General features: G+C 36.8%; 1 protein-coding gene across 1 annotated transcript in view; it reads left to right on the top strand.

Annotated features, from left to right (window-relative positions):
* The first annotated feature begins 299 nt into the window (after positions 1–299).
* CD6 (CD6 molecule) overlaps positions 300–16,325 on the top strand; it is a 69,692-nt gene continuing 53,666 nt past the window's right edge. Inside the window, exon 1 of the mRNA XM_070745146.1 lies at positions 300–403. Within this exon, the coding sequence (XP_070601247.1) occupies positions 349–403 (55 nt within the window). The 5' untranslated portion in view covers positions 300–348. The remainder of the gene's footprint in view (positions 404–16,325) is intronic.

The raw sequence follows: 16,325 nt of genomic DNA, 5'->3' as shown, positions 1-16,325 counted from the left end.
TCTCATCGCTTCTCCTGGAGGAAGTCCTAAAGCTTGTTTTGTAGCATCTTGATCGCAGGTATCATTTGATAAAGAGTTTCATTTTGTTTCCCCCTCCGCTCTCTGAATGCTCTTGCCTCATTCTGCTGTAATTTTTCAGCTTCCTTGAGCTGCCACCCAGTCTAGGACCATCTTGACAGTTTTATTGTTGAGCAAAACCACAAATGAGTGAGGGATGTTGCTATATGGAAATTAGTTACAACGTCAGGAGAAGGAAATACAAAGCTTGCTGGGGGAATTTTTTTTCAATAATGTTTTTTTTTTTGCCCAACTCTGAAGATTTTTGTTTTGAATAGACACTCAAGAGACATGGATCTGGTGGAGGTTCTCGTTATGGCCCTTTCCCTAATGGCGGTGAGAAAAGGTACCTATTCATTCCTGCTTATTTCTGCATCTTCATTCCTCTCCAACTTTCTGTTTGTTTTCACTCCTCTAGCTTTTTCTAAATCGCTTGCCTTCAGAAGTTGTGTTTGCTCCATCACTGGAAGCTTTCAAAAAAATGGACTGGAATGGTATAGGGCCTCCTGCTAGAGCAAGGTCCCATCTGACTCTATTATTTGTTGTATGTTCTCAAGGACTTTTAGATGAGGCCTCAGATCAAAGTCAATGTGTCTCGCTATTAATCATTGAAACCTTCTTCTTCATTTTGGCCTTTCACAATGAAGTTGTTAATTGTTAGCATCAGATACACTTTGAACACGAAACCTAGAGCTGTTGCTTCTCCGCTCTCTTTGGTCTGCTCAGGACAGATGTGATCCCAAATAGATTGCATGGAAGGGTTCCTGGTTAATCCCACGCCAAAAAAGGATAGCGAAAGACCCTCTATTAATTTCTTCTGCAATTCTTCAATGGCCCTCAGCTACAGAAGTGAAACTGAAAAGGCAATGGAGTAGCAAGTCTCCTACTCGGCCCTTAATCGCCAATATTATTTCATTGCTCAGATTTCAAAGATCACGTCAACTGTTCACACTAAGAAGAAAAAAGGTCCCTGTTAGGAAAAATGGAAGAAGAGAACAGGCTACATTCTTTGAAAAGTTAATATTTAAAGAGGGGTGATTTAGAGCCTGTTTATCACATTGCCTCAAATGCAGATTGCAGGGACTTCTGAAGGAGTTGCTTAACAACATATAAAAAGCTAAATGGTTTTGGGCAAGGATCTATCTTATCCAGTACCATGGCCAACAAACCATTGCTGGAAAGTGCACAAGCAGAGGATTCCAACAAAGATTCTCCACCACTATGTTCTCGAGTTCTTCCTGGCTAGGAATCAGCAATCCCTGCCAGCTCAGCTCTAGCAGCTACTTTATTAATATCTGTTATTAGGTTTATTCATCACTATGTGTTTGCCTAACCCTCCTTTAAGAGCTATTTAATTATCGTGGAGATAGTAAATTCCATAAGGGGCTATTTTCTTTTGTCCTGAATCTACTGCCAGCTAATTTTGACAGGTGATTCTTAAATGATAATGGTGAAATCAAACATTGAGTTTATTTTATAAACTTCCACCATACCTCCTCCACTCCCATAGCGATTTTATAATCTTCTACCATTTCTCCTCCACTCTCATAGTGATGATTTTCCCAAAATATTAAAAATACCGCATAATTAAAGTTGTTCTTTAAGCATTGAATCTCAATTATTTCATTCTCATCCTTTTCTGAATACAAAGAGACATATTTATTTATTTATTTATTTGGTTGGTTGGATTTCTATGCCGCCCTTCTCCGCAGACTCAGGGCAGCTTAGATAAATTACATTTACTCTTTTGCACCCGACTGTTCCAGATTTCACTTTCCTGATAGTTCAGGAGAAAGAGGGAGAGCACGGGACGGGGGGCAGAGGGGGTGAGAGATCTGATGGGAATGAAATTGTGGATTTCATTTGGGGGGCAATTTACTTCACTTCACCATTGCCATTTTATTTTTTTGCAGTTAGGAAGAATCCACGTAGATAGATTCAGCTGATATAATTTTCAGAATTTCAATGTATTTTCTGTTTTCTACAAGCTCGTTCAACATATCCTTACCCCTTAACTGATAATAGCACCGATCCAAATAAGATCCTTGGAAGACTTCAAAATTTGTGTTCGTTGTAAGAATTCTGTTTGCCTCTCCTCTTTGCTATTTGTACTTTAATGGCTATCAATTCATAATGCAAAAAATTACATTAACTGTATGTTGCTGAATCACAACTCCCAGAAGCTCCAGTCCCCCTGGATAATGGGACTGGGATGTTGGAAGTTAAAGTTTGATGGAGCTAGAAATCCTCAGATTATTTACAGTATAACATGCTGTAACTGCATATCCCTTTTGCATTCCTTTTTTATTATTTGATTCATAAGTAGAAAACAAACCATTGTGATTACAGTGTCAGCATAGCATAAATTTTAGAATACCGTCCATCTCTAACATGTGCACCAAATAATAAGTAGCAGCAGGGCCATTTCAGTCTTTTTTTTTCCAAGCTACTTCCCTTGGTGATTCCATGTACCTTCATCTTAAGGACGATATTTAAGGACAATAATTGCTAAATGAAATAGTAAATTAAGTAAATTAAATAATGTTATGGACAAATAAGAGGGGAAATAAACGGAATTCTTACAAACATGCAGATTTTGGGATCCTCCAAGAATCTGTGTCTGGGATAGCATTTGATAACTGGTACAAGGTCAGTCTTAAAGTGTTGAATGAAGTTCTCTTCGGCCATTGGTTTTCATGATTATATTCCTCTTTGGCCTAAGTCTTTTATTTGGTGGTGGTTGTTGTTTATTTTATTTATTTATTTATTTAGATTTCTATGCCATTCTTCTCAACCGACTCAGGGCGGCTTACAACAAAATAAATACAAATATAAAAACAGAAATCTAATATTAAAAAGCTACAAAAATGTAAAACCCCTTTTTCAGTCATCCGCATTCATACAACTGGATTTAGCCATTCACAACACCAGTTGGAGTTATTTCTGGACACTCACGGCCCCCCATGCCTGCCGGCAAAGATGGGTCTTCAGGGCCTTGTGAAAGGCCAGGAGGGTGGGGGTAGTACAAATCTCTGGAGGGACATAGTTCCAAAGGGCTGGAGCCACCACAGAGTAGGCTCTTCCCCTAGACCTCACCAGACGACATTGCCTGGCTGATGGGACCTGGATAAGGCTGACCATGTGGGATCTGACCAGTCGCTGGGATACATAAGGCAGAAGACAGTCCCGTAGGTAATCTGGTCCTAAGCCATGTAGGGCTTTATAGGTCATAACCAACACTTCGAATTGTGTCCAGAGAGCAATCGGCAACCAATGCAGCTCACAGAGTGATGTTGAGATGTGGGCAGATCTTGGAAGACCCACAATAGCTCACATGGATGCATTTTGCACTATTTGCAGTCTCCGAACGCTCTTCAAAGGTAGCCCCATGCAGAGAGCGTTACAGTAGCCGAACTTCGAGGTGATAAGGGCTTCTTTTTGCTTCTTTTGGAGGCAGAACTGCATATTATTACGCTGAGGCATTAAAGTTTATTGTTAGTCTCAACTGGAGGCCTAATGAAACATTACAAATATACATTCAGAGCAATTGGCCATGTTTTCCCACTTTCTTCTGTAGATGCCTGTAGAAAGCAGAGATTTTAAAGAACTGAATCCAAATGTCAGTTGTGTTCTTAACATAAAGGAAGCAATCCAGAATGAAAGGTGTGATTTTGGCAGCTTTGTGTTACACTTTTCAGCTGCTATTTAAAAACTCAAATTGTGTATCTCATACAAGAATGAGATTTTTTTAACCTGTTTCTGAGCACATTACTTGAAAATATATTTCTGGGGGGATATAATTCTATAATGAGGAGAACTCACAGGTTGGTCTTCTCCGGCCCACAGGGTTGGCCTTCTCTGGGTCCCGCCGGCTAAGCAGTGTCAGTTAGCGGGGCCACAGGGGAGGGCCTTCTTTGTGGCAGCACCAGCTCTCTGGAACCAGCTACCTCCTGAGATCTGTACTGCCCACACCCTACTGGCTTTCTGGAAAGCCTTAAAGACCTGGCTGTACCAGCAGGCTTGGGGTCATTGACCAAATGAGACATCTTTTAGCTCCAGCCACAAAGAATATGAATGTTTTTAATAAGGGTTTTTAAATTGTTCTTTTAAACAGTTTTTTTAGATGTCTTTGCTATAAGCTGCCCAGAGTCCTCCAGCAGTAGGGCGGCATAAATCCAACAAACAAATAAATAAATTGTGATTCATCTTAAATTTGCTCAGGGTGATTGGCAAGGTTTCTGCATTTTACAGATTACTGCTGCTTTCATTACTGGCCAGGTTAGAAATTGAGGCGGTTTAATACCCCCTTTGCCCTTGTAGTGTACAATTGATGTCTTTTAAAAGTGAACCCACTAGCAAATGAAGAATCTTGATAACTGATGTATTTGGGGATGAAATGACATTTTTTTTAAAAAATCTTTTCGCTTCTTTCAATCAAAAGGAAGCCTTTCCTTTTCCATTTATAAAATGGAGGAAATTGCTCATTGGTTCCAGCCATTGCTAATAGTGGGTGAAGGTGGGATAATTCAATCAGATACTTGTAGTGCACACACAAACTTTCCGTCTGATGTAGCCTCTTCCTCCATGTTAACTTTTATTTTTGTAACTAGCTACACAGATACAAAACTATCACTTACAGTTTGGTCCTGTTGTACTTTGTTTTACAGTAGCAGATTTATTTTTCTTAATTAATTGTTATTAGAAGACATAAGAACATAAGAAGAGCCATGCTGAATCAGGCCAAAGCCGATCGAGTCCAGCATTCTGTGTCACACAGTGGCCCACCAATTGTCTATGTGGATCTTGAGCAGAAAGAGAAGGCAAGACCCTCCCTATCCCTGACCCCCAACAAATGGTACTCAAGACAGTACACCTGATCATCTCAGCCCTATGGCTATGTATGCTTCACAACGGCTCTGTAATCTATCAAATCCTATTAAGCTTACATAATAATTTGCTGATAATAATACAACCAACATTTTGAAACATTATAATCAATATTCTTCAATTATAGGAAAGTTAATGTTACTGACAGATTGAGTCCAGGGTCCATTCTGAGTGGCAAGATTTCAGTTCCTGCTCCCCTTAATATTAGTGCCTCTCTTTTCTGAACACCAGAACCATTGCGATTCTAGTTTTGTACCATCTTCTGTTTCTTTCAGATAAGAGACTAAAGAGATATTGAGAAAGTATTTTAATGATGATTTGTGGGTTTGAATTTTGTTCATAGAGCTACGGCGAAAGTAATTTACCCTTTCAGGCCATCAGCGTATTGTTTTGCATAATAATAGAGATAACAATAATAGTAGTCGTAGTAGTCATAATAATAATAATAATTATTATTATCATCATCATCATCATCATCATCATTATTATTATTATTATTATTTATTAGTCTTGTATGCCACCCCTCTCCGAAGACTCAGAGTGGCTCACAACAAATAATGGCTCCAGATGTATTCCTTCCAGGTTTTCTATCTTATATTTTATAAGTATTTGATTGGTAAAGATCTGCCTTTTGTTATCAGCTCCAGGTTAGAGCAGAGGTTTTGCAATTCTAGTATGCTCTGTGGAAATTTCACTCTTCTGAACCAGTCTTCCTCAGCCCTGGCAACTTTAAAATGGATGACCTTGAGCTCCCAGTCAGCTATACTCCGGCTGGGGAATTCTATAAATTGACATCCACTCATTTCAAAATCACCATTTTAAACTTGAATAGAAAATTCCAGCTAGGAGGGGCTGCAAGAAAATATTGATGTTTCCAGAAAGGGTGCCATCTGGTTGATCTGATCTGGCGGATCCAGTGAAACGAGATTCTCCGAGCAGAATTTATAGGAGCAGTTCGCAAACAATTATAGTCTTGGTTAAGGCCATATTGGGCCAAGTCTCACATTCTGGTTGCAACTGTTTTTTGGAGCACAAGATAGGTAAATGTTATGATTTAATCTAAATGTGACCATATATTTGTCATAGTTGAGGCATGCAGGCATTATCTATTGGGATAAGCGTTTGAAATGAGAACTGAAGTAATTAATTCAGACCATATGTTGCAAAATAACAATTGCCATCAGCGTACAATTTTTTAAAATTAAATTTATTGACAGTTCAAGATCAAACATCAGGACAGAAGTGCTTAAGAGTCGTGGAGATTCAGTATTATGCTAAGTCTGCTCACTCATCAAAAATCTAGGTTTATATGAGACATAAAATTCATATTAGTAAGCTGTGAATGAAAGAAATCAATCGAGCTAAATTTAGTAGAGACAGAAAAGCAAGAGACAGAGATATTTAATCAAAGAATACTCAAACTTTGTATGTACTGGTTAAAAATGTTTGTTTGTTTGTTTATTCAATTTTTATGCCACCCATCTCCTCTACAAGATGATCCTGAGTCGAAAGATTTATGTGACAATCCGCCAAAGTAATGGGTTTTATTCACTTTAGAGTATGACAAAAAATAAATATACCTTTATTTTTAATAATTACATTATTAAATACTGGTTTAATAAAATGCATATTTCTGTAGACATTCCAAGGGATATAGCTGAGGTACTTAGTGTCAGAGTTCTTAACAAATATCCAAAAAATATTTCCAAGTTAAGACAAACTCGGCAGTTACTATCAATGGATCATTTGTCACGTCATCAAAAGCGTCTTTTGCCATAATCTACAGAAATTGAAGATTTGTGCATTTCAATTGCATAAACAAACAAACAAACAAATAGAAATGGCAGAAAAAATACCACATGATTTGAGGCCCAGCAAAGATAAGTACTGCCAAGAATTCTATGCCAATGATTTGTGACAGCACTTCTTCAAGCCATGGCTTCATGCACTTGCCTGATGACCTAGTTACTTTAGAGCAGAAAAGGAGTCCATCTCACTGGAAAAAATAAATCGCTTGTTGCCTGTTATGGAATCTAATAAAATCCAATACTGGCATGTGTAAATCTCCTGCTAACTTAACTCATTTAAATGAGAGAGTGATTGTGTGCAAATAATTATATTGTCATCTCCTAGGTTTCTGTTTGAAGAATGAATGGCTTGCAAGAATACAAACATCAGTCATTCATGCTCATAAAATCCTTGGCATTTATACAAGTGGAACAAACATAAAGGATGATTTAAACATTATAAAAATTCAATTTCCCATGCAGTTTTGCAAGGGCTCTGGTACAGTTAAGTAACGGCAGGCTTGAGAATTTCATAGAAACTTCCTCTAACCAAACAAGTCAATGACATTTGTCTTCTTTGCCACTTCTTCCGTATTAGCTTTAGAGTTGTTTGGACATACTTAATTCATTAGAGAAGCAATGAAAATAAGCAAGTGAGATTTTATTTCTATCTGATTTAACAATATGTATTTTGATGATGCGCCATCCATGTCAAATTTTGGACTGATGCCAAAGCACCATTATATTCGAAGAAATAAAGACAATCTGGTTGATTCAGTTGCCCTGTTGCTAAAAACCCTTACTTAGAATGATATATAAGGTTCAAAAGATCATTTAAACATATTTAATCACAATAATAATAATATAAAAAGTTGGGTTGTGATTCAGACACATGATTCTGCCAGATATCAGTATCTTTTAAATCCTAAAACAAACCTGTTCATTTGAAAATTGTGATTTAATTAATTTCAGGTCTGCCCAATAAAATTTCCTTCAAGAAATAGGCCCCTTGGCAAGAAAAAAAATAAGTTTTTTTAATTTGTTTGGAATTTTATATATATATAAAATAGAATTAGAGATTGGATGGGTGGGTGGGATTCTGGAAATAGGAAAAATATGTTTGATGCTGATAACAATCTTGTGTTATCTTATGATTTATGATAGTATTTTATGATTTATGATTCATCCCTTTGTTGCTTGTATGTAATCTGGAGATACTGTAATTCCTTGCGTGTCTAACACACTTGGCCAATAAAGAATATTCTATTCTATTCTATTCTATTCCATTCCACTCCATTCCACTCTACTCTACTCTACTCCATTCCATTTTCTATTCTATTTAAAGGTACTCAGCCAAGATAGAAAGATGATACATTAAGTATTTTGGAATTAGTGTACAATTCTTTAAAAAAAAATTTTTTTATTGATTTTTTAAAAACAATACAGGAACAAAAAAGACAATAATAAAACATAAATCTATACATTTTATATTTCTGTAGTATTGACATAAACATTTCTATGCATATACTGTATGTCCCTCTGATCACATTATTAATCTATCACAATAATAGTTTCCGTTAGTGTTAATATTTGCACTTACTTACTTACATATTTACTTATTTTTGAGCCAATTATAAAAATTTTCCCACACAGTAAAGAATTCTTTCTCCTGACAGTTCTGTAATTCTAAGGTAAATCTACTCATTTCTGCACAATCTAACATTTTTTTGATCTCCATATTCTCTCTTAGGGGATTTTCATCCTTCCGTGTCTATGCGAAGGCTAGTCTAGCGACTGTTAATACATGTTTAGTGAGATAATAATTTACTTTTGTATGTTACCCTCCGACTATTCGTAATAAGTATGTTTCTGGATTTAATTCTACTTCGTATTCTATTATTTCCTTTATCCAATTCCTAATTAGGTAGAATTTGGTATAAACAAAAAACAAAACTTAAAAGCTAAAATATTGGTAGGACCCAACAGCAAATTCATAATAAAAATGTACAATTACCTCTCACGTTATGATAAACAAGAAGAAATAGTCAAAGAAAATGTGTTAGCGTGGATGAAGAATTTTGGATATGCCATTCAATTAGAAGACTGGGAGAAATTACCGGTACGTAGGGACCATTATAAGTTGACACTATCGGCCTTGTATAAAATGTTCTATCATTGGCACTTCACCCCATCCAGATTTGCCAAAATATACCCTAATTCAGACTCAACATGCTGGAAGTGTAAAATAGCTCATGACACATATTATCATCTATGGTGGGTATGCCCAGTGGCAAGAAAATTTTGGAACATGATTAATGTACGATTCTTATTGTTTGCTTGTTGCCATATTTGAGAATTCTCTTCTCCCCATCCCTGCATGATGTTCAAGGGAATTAGGAGAGAGTAATCTGCAGCAGAATGTATTTTGGCTTTTGATGGTTGCTGTAGACTGCAACTAAATGTTGGTCAGGGTCGGCCAAGAAATTTGACTTAACAAATGAATAATAGCAATTAACCCTCCCAAAACTATTAATAATTTTCGATCATATTCATTATACGACATAAAATATATATTGAATATATTTCATAATTTCCTTCTATGATATCGCAATTGTCTTTCCGTACTCATTTTTAAAATTTGTTTGTTTATTTATTCAACTTCTATGCCACCCAATCCCAAAGGATTCAGGGTGGCTTACAACATAATAACAATTCAAAAAGATGCAGCAATAAAAAAGAAGTTGAATATAAACGCTAAAAAACTAACCCCAATAAAACCCATTTATATAAAACCCAATCAAATCTTATAGGGCTGCAGCTGGCGAACCAGGGCACAGCCAAAATGTGATGGTCAAAACTCAGCCGTGGGTCCAGGAGGACACCCAAGTTGTGGACCCTATCTGAGGGGGACAGATCAAAAAGTCCTTAGGAGGGAAAGCCTACAGCCACTCGGTCTTGTCTGGGTTGAGTCTGAGCCTGTTGGAGGACTCTCAGTGGAGAGGGGCGGCATACAAATCTATTAAATTATTATTATTATTATTATTATTATTATTATTTAATTAAATTATTATTATTACTTATTTTGAAAGTCATTCTGTAGCTTTGTGTCTATATACATGATGTGAGAAAATATTATTTTACTGAAAGAGTAGTAGACGCTTGGAACAAACTTCCAGCAGACGTGGTTGGTAAATCCACAGTAACTGAATTTAAACATGCCTGGGATAAACATCTATCCATCCTAAAATAAAATACAGGAAATAGTATAAGGGCAGACTAGATGGACCGTGAGGTCTTTTTCTGCCGTCAATCTTCTATGTTTCTACGTTTCTACGTTTCTACGTTTCTACGTTTCTACGTTTCTATGTTTCTATATGTTATATAATATCGTGGCTTCTAAACAGTGGGAAACTGTAGCCTTCCAATTTATGCTGTTCATACTGTTATATGGACATTTATAAATAATATTATAGTAATATAGTTATATATTATATGTATTATGCTATGAAATTGTATATAATTCTATAGACTATAATTTCTTGCCATGCTGGATGCGGCTAGTGGGTATTGCAGTCTACAAAGCCACAGGTTTTCCAAATCGGTTATTACATTTTTGCTGTGATCAGAACCAAGGCTTTTTCTTGACATTAGACAACCTGTGACCCATTGGGTCATTGTTTCAGAGGTATTTCTTTGCAGAAAAATAAAATGATTATAGGCAAGCGAAAAAGCAGTGGAAGCAGGAGTGAGTTCCAAATTCCTTCTGGCTTCTTCATTGATTTTTGTTATAGGAAGGTGGCGAGGAGTGTTGGAAATTCTTTCACATGGTAACATGGCATCGTGGAAGCACTAAAAAGCTCAAACTTTCCACAAATTTCAGTTGAATGGGTGTCATGGGCCCCAGATTTTAGATGCATTATTTAAGTGACCCCATTGGAGGTGTTTCATTTCAAAAAATGTTGCCCTATGATGCACCATTTTGCCCAATTAAAGTTTAGGGAAAAAAACAATAGACATAAGAGTTTTAAAAGGACAGCAAGTTAATGTTCAGCAAGTTAATGGACATCAGCTACAACATCACTTCAGTGGTTCCAATAGTAGATAAGTTCTATTGGTTTTTTAAAAATCTATTTAGTTCTACATCTTGGAATTTTTTTTTAAAAAAAAGACACAGAATGATTTTTAAATTATTTAAATAATTTTTAAAAACATAAATCTTTTTAAAAAAAATTTTAAGGCAATTTAAAGATTTTTCAATATTTTCTGCATGTACAACTATGTTTCTCCCCCCAAATTCATTTGGAAATCTGTGCAGATTTGATTTAGAAATTGGACCAATTCATTAAATTGCAAACTGAGAGCAAACAGTGTTACAGGCCTGGGAAACCATAAATTTGCTACTAAGGAAATCAGACAGCATTTTATCAACCTTTGAATATCAAATAAACTCAATAGCGGGACAAGGGAAAATGGGACTGCTCAAAAACCAAGGTTCTGGAATACATTAATACTGTTCCAATTTCTCCATTAAAAACATGGACAGAAAGAGGATTGGAATGAAATGGCCAACTTGGCTTTATCAAATGCAGATGTATTAGTGCTCTCCACTCATGTAGCTTTGGAGAATATCTTCATTTATGGCAGGTTTCCCAAATTTAAGTGTACCTCCGTTGGGGAGATTCAGGCAGGTGTCGTATCAAGTATCTTTTAATTGTACATTGTTACAATAAATCCAGCTTTCCCGAATTACAAGTAGTTCTTGATTTATTATATAAATTGAACCCAAAATTTCTTCTGCTAAACAAGACAGTTGTTAAGCGAATTTTGCCCTATTTCACAATCTCTGTTGCCCCAGTTGTTAAGTGAATCATTGCAGTGGTTAAGTTAGTTACACAGTTGTTACATGAATCTGGCTTTCCCATTGACTTGACTCATCAGAAAGTTGCCAAGATGGATCACAAGACTTTGGGACGTTTCAAATATCACATTTCACATATTATATATCATATATCTTATATGATAAGGTCCCACAGAGTTGGCCTTCTCCGGGTCCCGTCGACTAAACAATCTTGTTTGGTGGGCCCCAGGGGAAGAGCCTTCTCTGTGGTGGCCCCGGCCCTCTGGGACCAACTCCCTTAGGAGATTAGAACTGCCCCCACCCTCCCTGTCTTTCATAAACTACTCAAGACTCATTTATACCACCAGGCATGGGGGAGTTGAGATAGCTCTTCCCCCTAGGCCATTACAAGTTATGCATGGTATGTTTGTGTGTATGTTTGGTTTTATAATAGAGGTTTTTAGTTGTTTTTTATTATTGGATTGTACATGTCGTGTTTATTATTGTTGTTAGCCACCCAGAGTCTGCGGAGAGGGGCGGTATACAAATCCAATAAATTATTATTATTATTATTATTATTATTATTATTATTATTATCTGAGTCAGTCGTCAAGTGTCCACATTTTGATCATGTTTCATTGGGGAAAATGTTGTAATGGTCTAAGTGTGCAAAAATGGTCATAAGATGCCTTTTTCTGTTCCGTTATAACTTTGTTTCACACTGTTTCTTAGCAATTAAACTAATTAAGTTAGAAGATTAGAATTCTTTATTGGCCAAGTGTGATTGGACACCCAAGGGATTTGACTTTGGTGCATATGCTCTCAGTGTACATGAAAAAAAAGATACATTTGTCAAGAATCTTGAGGTACAACACTTAATGATCGTCATAGGGTACAAATAAACAATCAGGAAACAATCAACATTAATATAAATCATAAGGATAGAAGTTACCATCATAAGTGGGAGGAGATGGGTGATAGGAACTATGAGAAGACTAATAGTCCTTCGGGATTGGGTAGCATAGAAGCATTTTTACCCTACCCTGGCTCCAGGGAAGCCTTTGGAGCCTGGGGAAGGTGAAACCCGAGCCTACTGGGCCCATCAGAAGTTGGGAAACAGGCTGTTTCTGGCCTCCAGAGGGCCTCTGTGGGTGGGGGGAAGCTGTTTTCGCCATCCCTAGGCATTGAATTATGGGTGTGGGCACTCGCACATGTGTGATAGTGCACATGTACGCTCTTTTGGCACCCGAGGGAAAAAATGTTCGCTATCACTGCTATATAGCATTGCACACCAAGACAACTAGATACAAAAACAGTTTTTTCCCCAAACGCAATCACTTTGCTAAACAATTCCCTCACCACTGTCAAACTATTTACTAAAGCACCATTACCATTACATTTATCTATCTATCTATCTATCTATCTATCTATCTATCTATCTATCTATCATCTATCTATCTATCTATCTATCTATCTATCTATCTATCTATCTATCTATCTATCTAATTATTGGGCTGTCCGTTTCACAATAAGTGACTCTGAATGGCATATAACCATTGAGTAAAACAGTAAATATGTAAGATAATCATTAGAAAAAACAATTGTCTAATAATTATGAAAAAGAATTAAAAACTATAAACCCAAAACCAAAATGGTGTATTCAGCAAGACAAGAGCCACCTATGTGTGAGTTGAGGGGCTATATACATTTAATAAATAAGTAAAAATAAAACAAGAAAAGAGAATAATAGTTGAAGGGATGTCAATAATAGGGGAGTCACCTCACAAACTCATCCCTCCCCTGGGCTTTCCAGCCCTGCTGGCAACACCAAGTCTTAAGGGGCCTTCGGAAGTTCGGGAGTGATGAAGCCAATCTTATTTCTGGGGAAAGAAGCCACAATAGGGGCAGTACAACAGAAACAGCCTGCCAAGTTGGAATGGAACTGGCATTGTGACCACGCAACACATATTGTTCAGGGAAAAATTCCTCTGATAACAAATCCACAATTTTCTACTTCTACTTTATCAGATTGTAAAGAGTACTATGGGAACAATGTTTGGAAATTTTAAGAGCTTTAAGAGTTTTAAAAGTTGAAGTCTTTATCAGAACTCAGAAGATCACAATACTGTCACTTCAAGATGGAAAGCTGTTGTCTATTTCTCTTTGTAAAATTTTAGCACTAAGAAAAATTGAGTTATGCCATTATGCCATTTTATTTATTTTTCTTTTTTTAAAAAAAGTTTCATTTTTCTTTTGTGTGCATTATTTTACAGTATGTTGTTCATGCTGTTTCCTAAATAATTGCTAAATCCTGTGAGATGCATTATAAACATTTCACTGATTAATTATATTTCTTTTCTGCCTTTCTCAACTACATAGACCAGTGGCCCTCAACATGTGGTCAATGAAGCCCAGGGGGGGGGGTTACAATATCACCACAGGGAGTCCGTAAAAGCCTGAAGGAGTGCTATCATTTAAATCTTGAGTTACATCTTGGTGGGCCATGGCATGGTTCATGGCCACAAAAAGTTATTTAAACGGGGCGAGGGGGTTTCTGTGGTGAAGAAAAGGTTGAGAACCATTGGTGTAGACCAATAGATCCTCCTCCAAGTTGTCCTTCAAATCTGACTTCAGTCATTCCAAATAGTCCAGCAACATTTCAAGGCCCACAAATTTCTTTCTGGAAGCATAAATCTAAAGAAGGCTGCAGTATTACCTGGCCCCAGAAAGCTATGTGTGCATTATTTGCCACATCTTTTTGTAGGTGAGGTTCTGGAGACCCTCACCTACAAAAAGATATTGATAAAATTGAACGGGTCCAAAGACAGGCTACAAAAATGGTGGAAGGTCTTAAGCATAAAACTTATCAGGAAAGACTTAATGAACTCAATCTGTATAGTCTGGAGGACAGAAGGGAAAGTGGGGACATGATCGAAACATTTAAGTATGTTAAAGAGTTAAATAAGGTTCAAGAGGGAAGTGTTTTTAATAGGAAAGTAAACACAAGAACAGTCTTCGGAGAGGGGCGGCATACAAATCTAATAAATAAATAAATAAATAAACAAGGAGGCACAATTGGGGGAAAGATCAGAAGTAACGTGAGAAAATATTATTTTAGGTCTTTTTTCTGCCATCAATCTTCTATGTTTCTATGTTTCTATGAGGCTAAGATGACATGGAGCTGCTGCGGGAGGAGAACCATGTCAATTGCTGGTGGCAAAAAGCAGGAGACTCCGGTAGCACTTTCTCTGACTAGCCATTTTTATTAAAAGATGTAAGCTTTTATGAGCTGCAGCCATTTAATAAAATTTATTAGTTGGGAAAGGTGCTGCCAGGCTACTACTGACTGGAGCTCTGCTGCACGTCCAGAGAAAATATTCTCTTTTAACTTTTTTTCAAAGAGAAACATGTATTGCCATCAATCTAAGTTAAAAGAACTATCTGAGGAGAAGATACTCATTTTCAAGAATATGTGATAGTATTGACCAATTTTTTTTAAAAAAAGGCATTTGCTTTCTCTTCTCCAGGAGAACTTATTACTCACTTGATTTTTCAGTCAAAGAAATGTAGGATGGAATTATTTTCAAGATGAAAATGATGAAGATTAGTAAACTGTGTCTTAAATTGATGGGGTCCCGCACTATTCGATTTTTACAAACTTTCAGTTGCCTTTTATTTTTTAAAATAGATTTTTATTAATTTTCACATTTTTCATATCTTGACATTTCCAAGCAGATCAACATTCTCATATATACATTCATATCAATACTTGAATTAGTTATACATTATACATTGCATTTCCCTGTCGCCTCCTCATCCAATTCTATCTCACATTGTCTTTTAATTTTTCTTTTCTTTATCCATTCATACCAATTGGTCATGTATTATACACAGCTTCTGCTCCGGCAATCTCACAGTACTCACCAGAGCCTACAAAACTTTTGCCAGACCCATCCTTGAATACAGTTCATCTGTCTGGAACCCATACCACATCTCGGACATCAACACCCTAGAAAATGTCCAAAGATACTTCACCAGAAGAGCCCTCCACTCCTCCACTCAAAACAGAATGCCCTACAAAAGCAAACTATCAATCCTAGATCTAGAAAGCTTAGAACTACGATGCCTAAAACACGACCTAAGTATTGCCCACAAAATCATATGCTGCAATGTCCTGCCTGTCAATGACTACTTCAGCTTCAACCGCAACAACACAAGAGCACGCAACAAATTCAAACTTAATATTAATCGCTCCAAGCTTGACTGTAAAAAATATGACTTTAGCAATCGAGTTGTCGAAGCGTGGAACTCATTACCGGACTCAGTAGTGTCAACCCCTAAGCCCCAACATTTCTCCCTTAGACTATCCACGATTGACCTCTCCAGGTTCCTAAGGGGTCAGTAAGGGGCGTACATAAGTGCACTAGCCTGCCTTTCGTAACCTTTCCAATTGTATCTCCTTATCTCATATATCATATATCTTTTCTTCCTTCATATATCTTCTCCTCTATTTTTATATTTTCTCTTTATATATATAATACTTCATGCCTATTCTCTTCAATATGTATTGTGTATTGGACAAAATAAATAAATAAATTAAATAAATTAAATAAATAAATAAATAAATAAATAAACAATACTCAGTGTCTCTCTGTCCATTCAGCTCCAATGTTGCCTTTTAAAGCGGAGGTCCCCCTACCCCTGGTCCACGGCCCTGTGCCAGGCCAAAGCCCATTCAGAACAGGGCCACGGAAGTG

The sequence above is a fragment of the Erythrolamprus reginae genome, chromosome 1 (assembly GCF_031021105.1).
Source record: "Erythrolamprus reginae isolate rEryReg1 chromosome 1, rEryReg1.hap1, whole genome shotgun sequence".
In the NCBI taxonomy this organism is placed as follows: domain Eukaryota; kingdom Metazoa; phylum Chordata; class Lepidosauria; order Squamata; family Dipsadidae; genus Erythrolamprus; species Erythrolamprus reginae.
The sequence above is the reverse complement of the archived record's forward strand: the minus strand, read 5'-3'. Positions and strand labels throughout refer to the sequence as shown.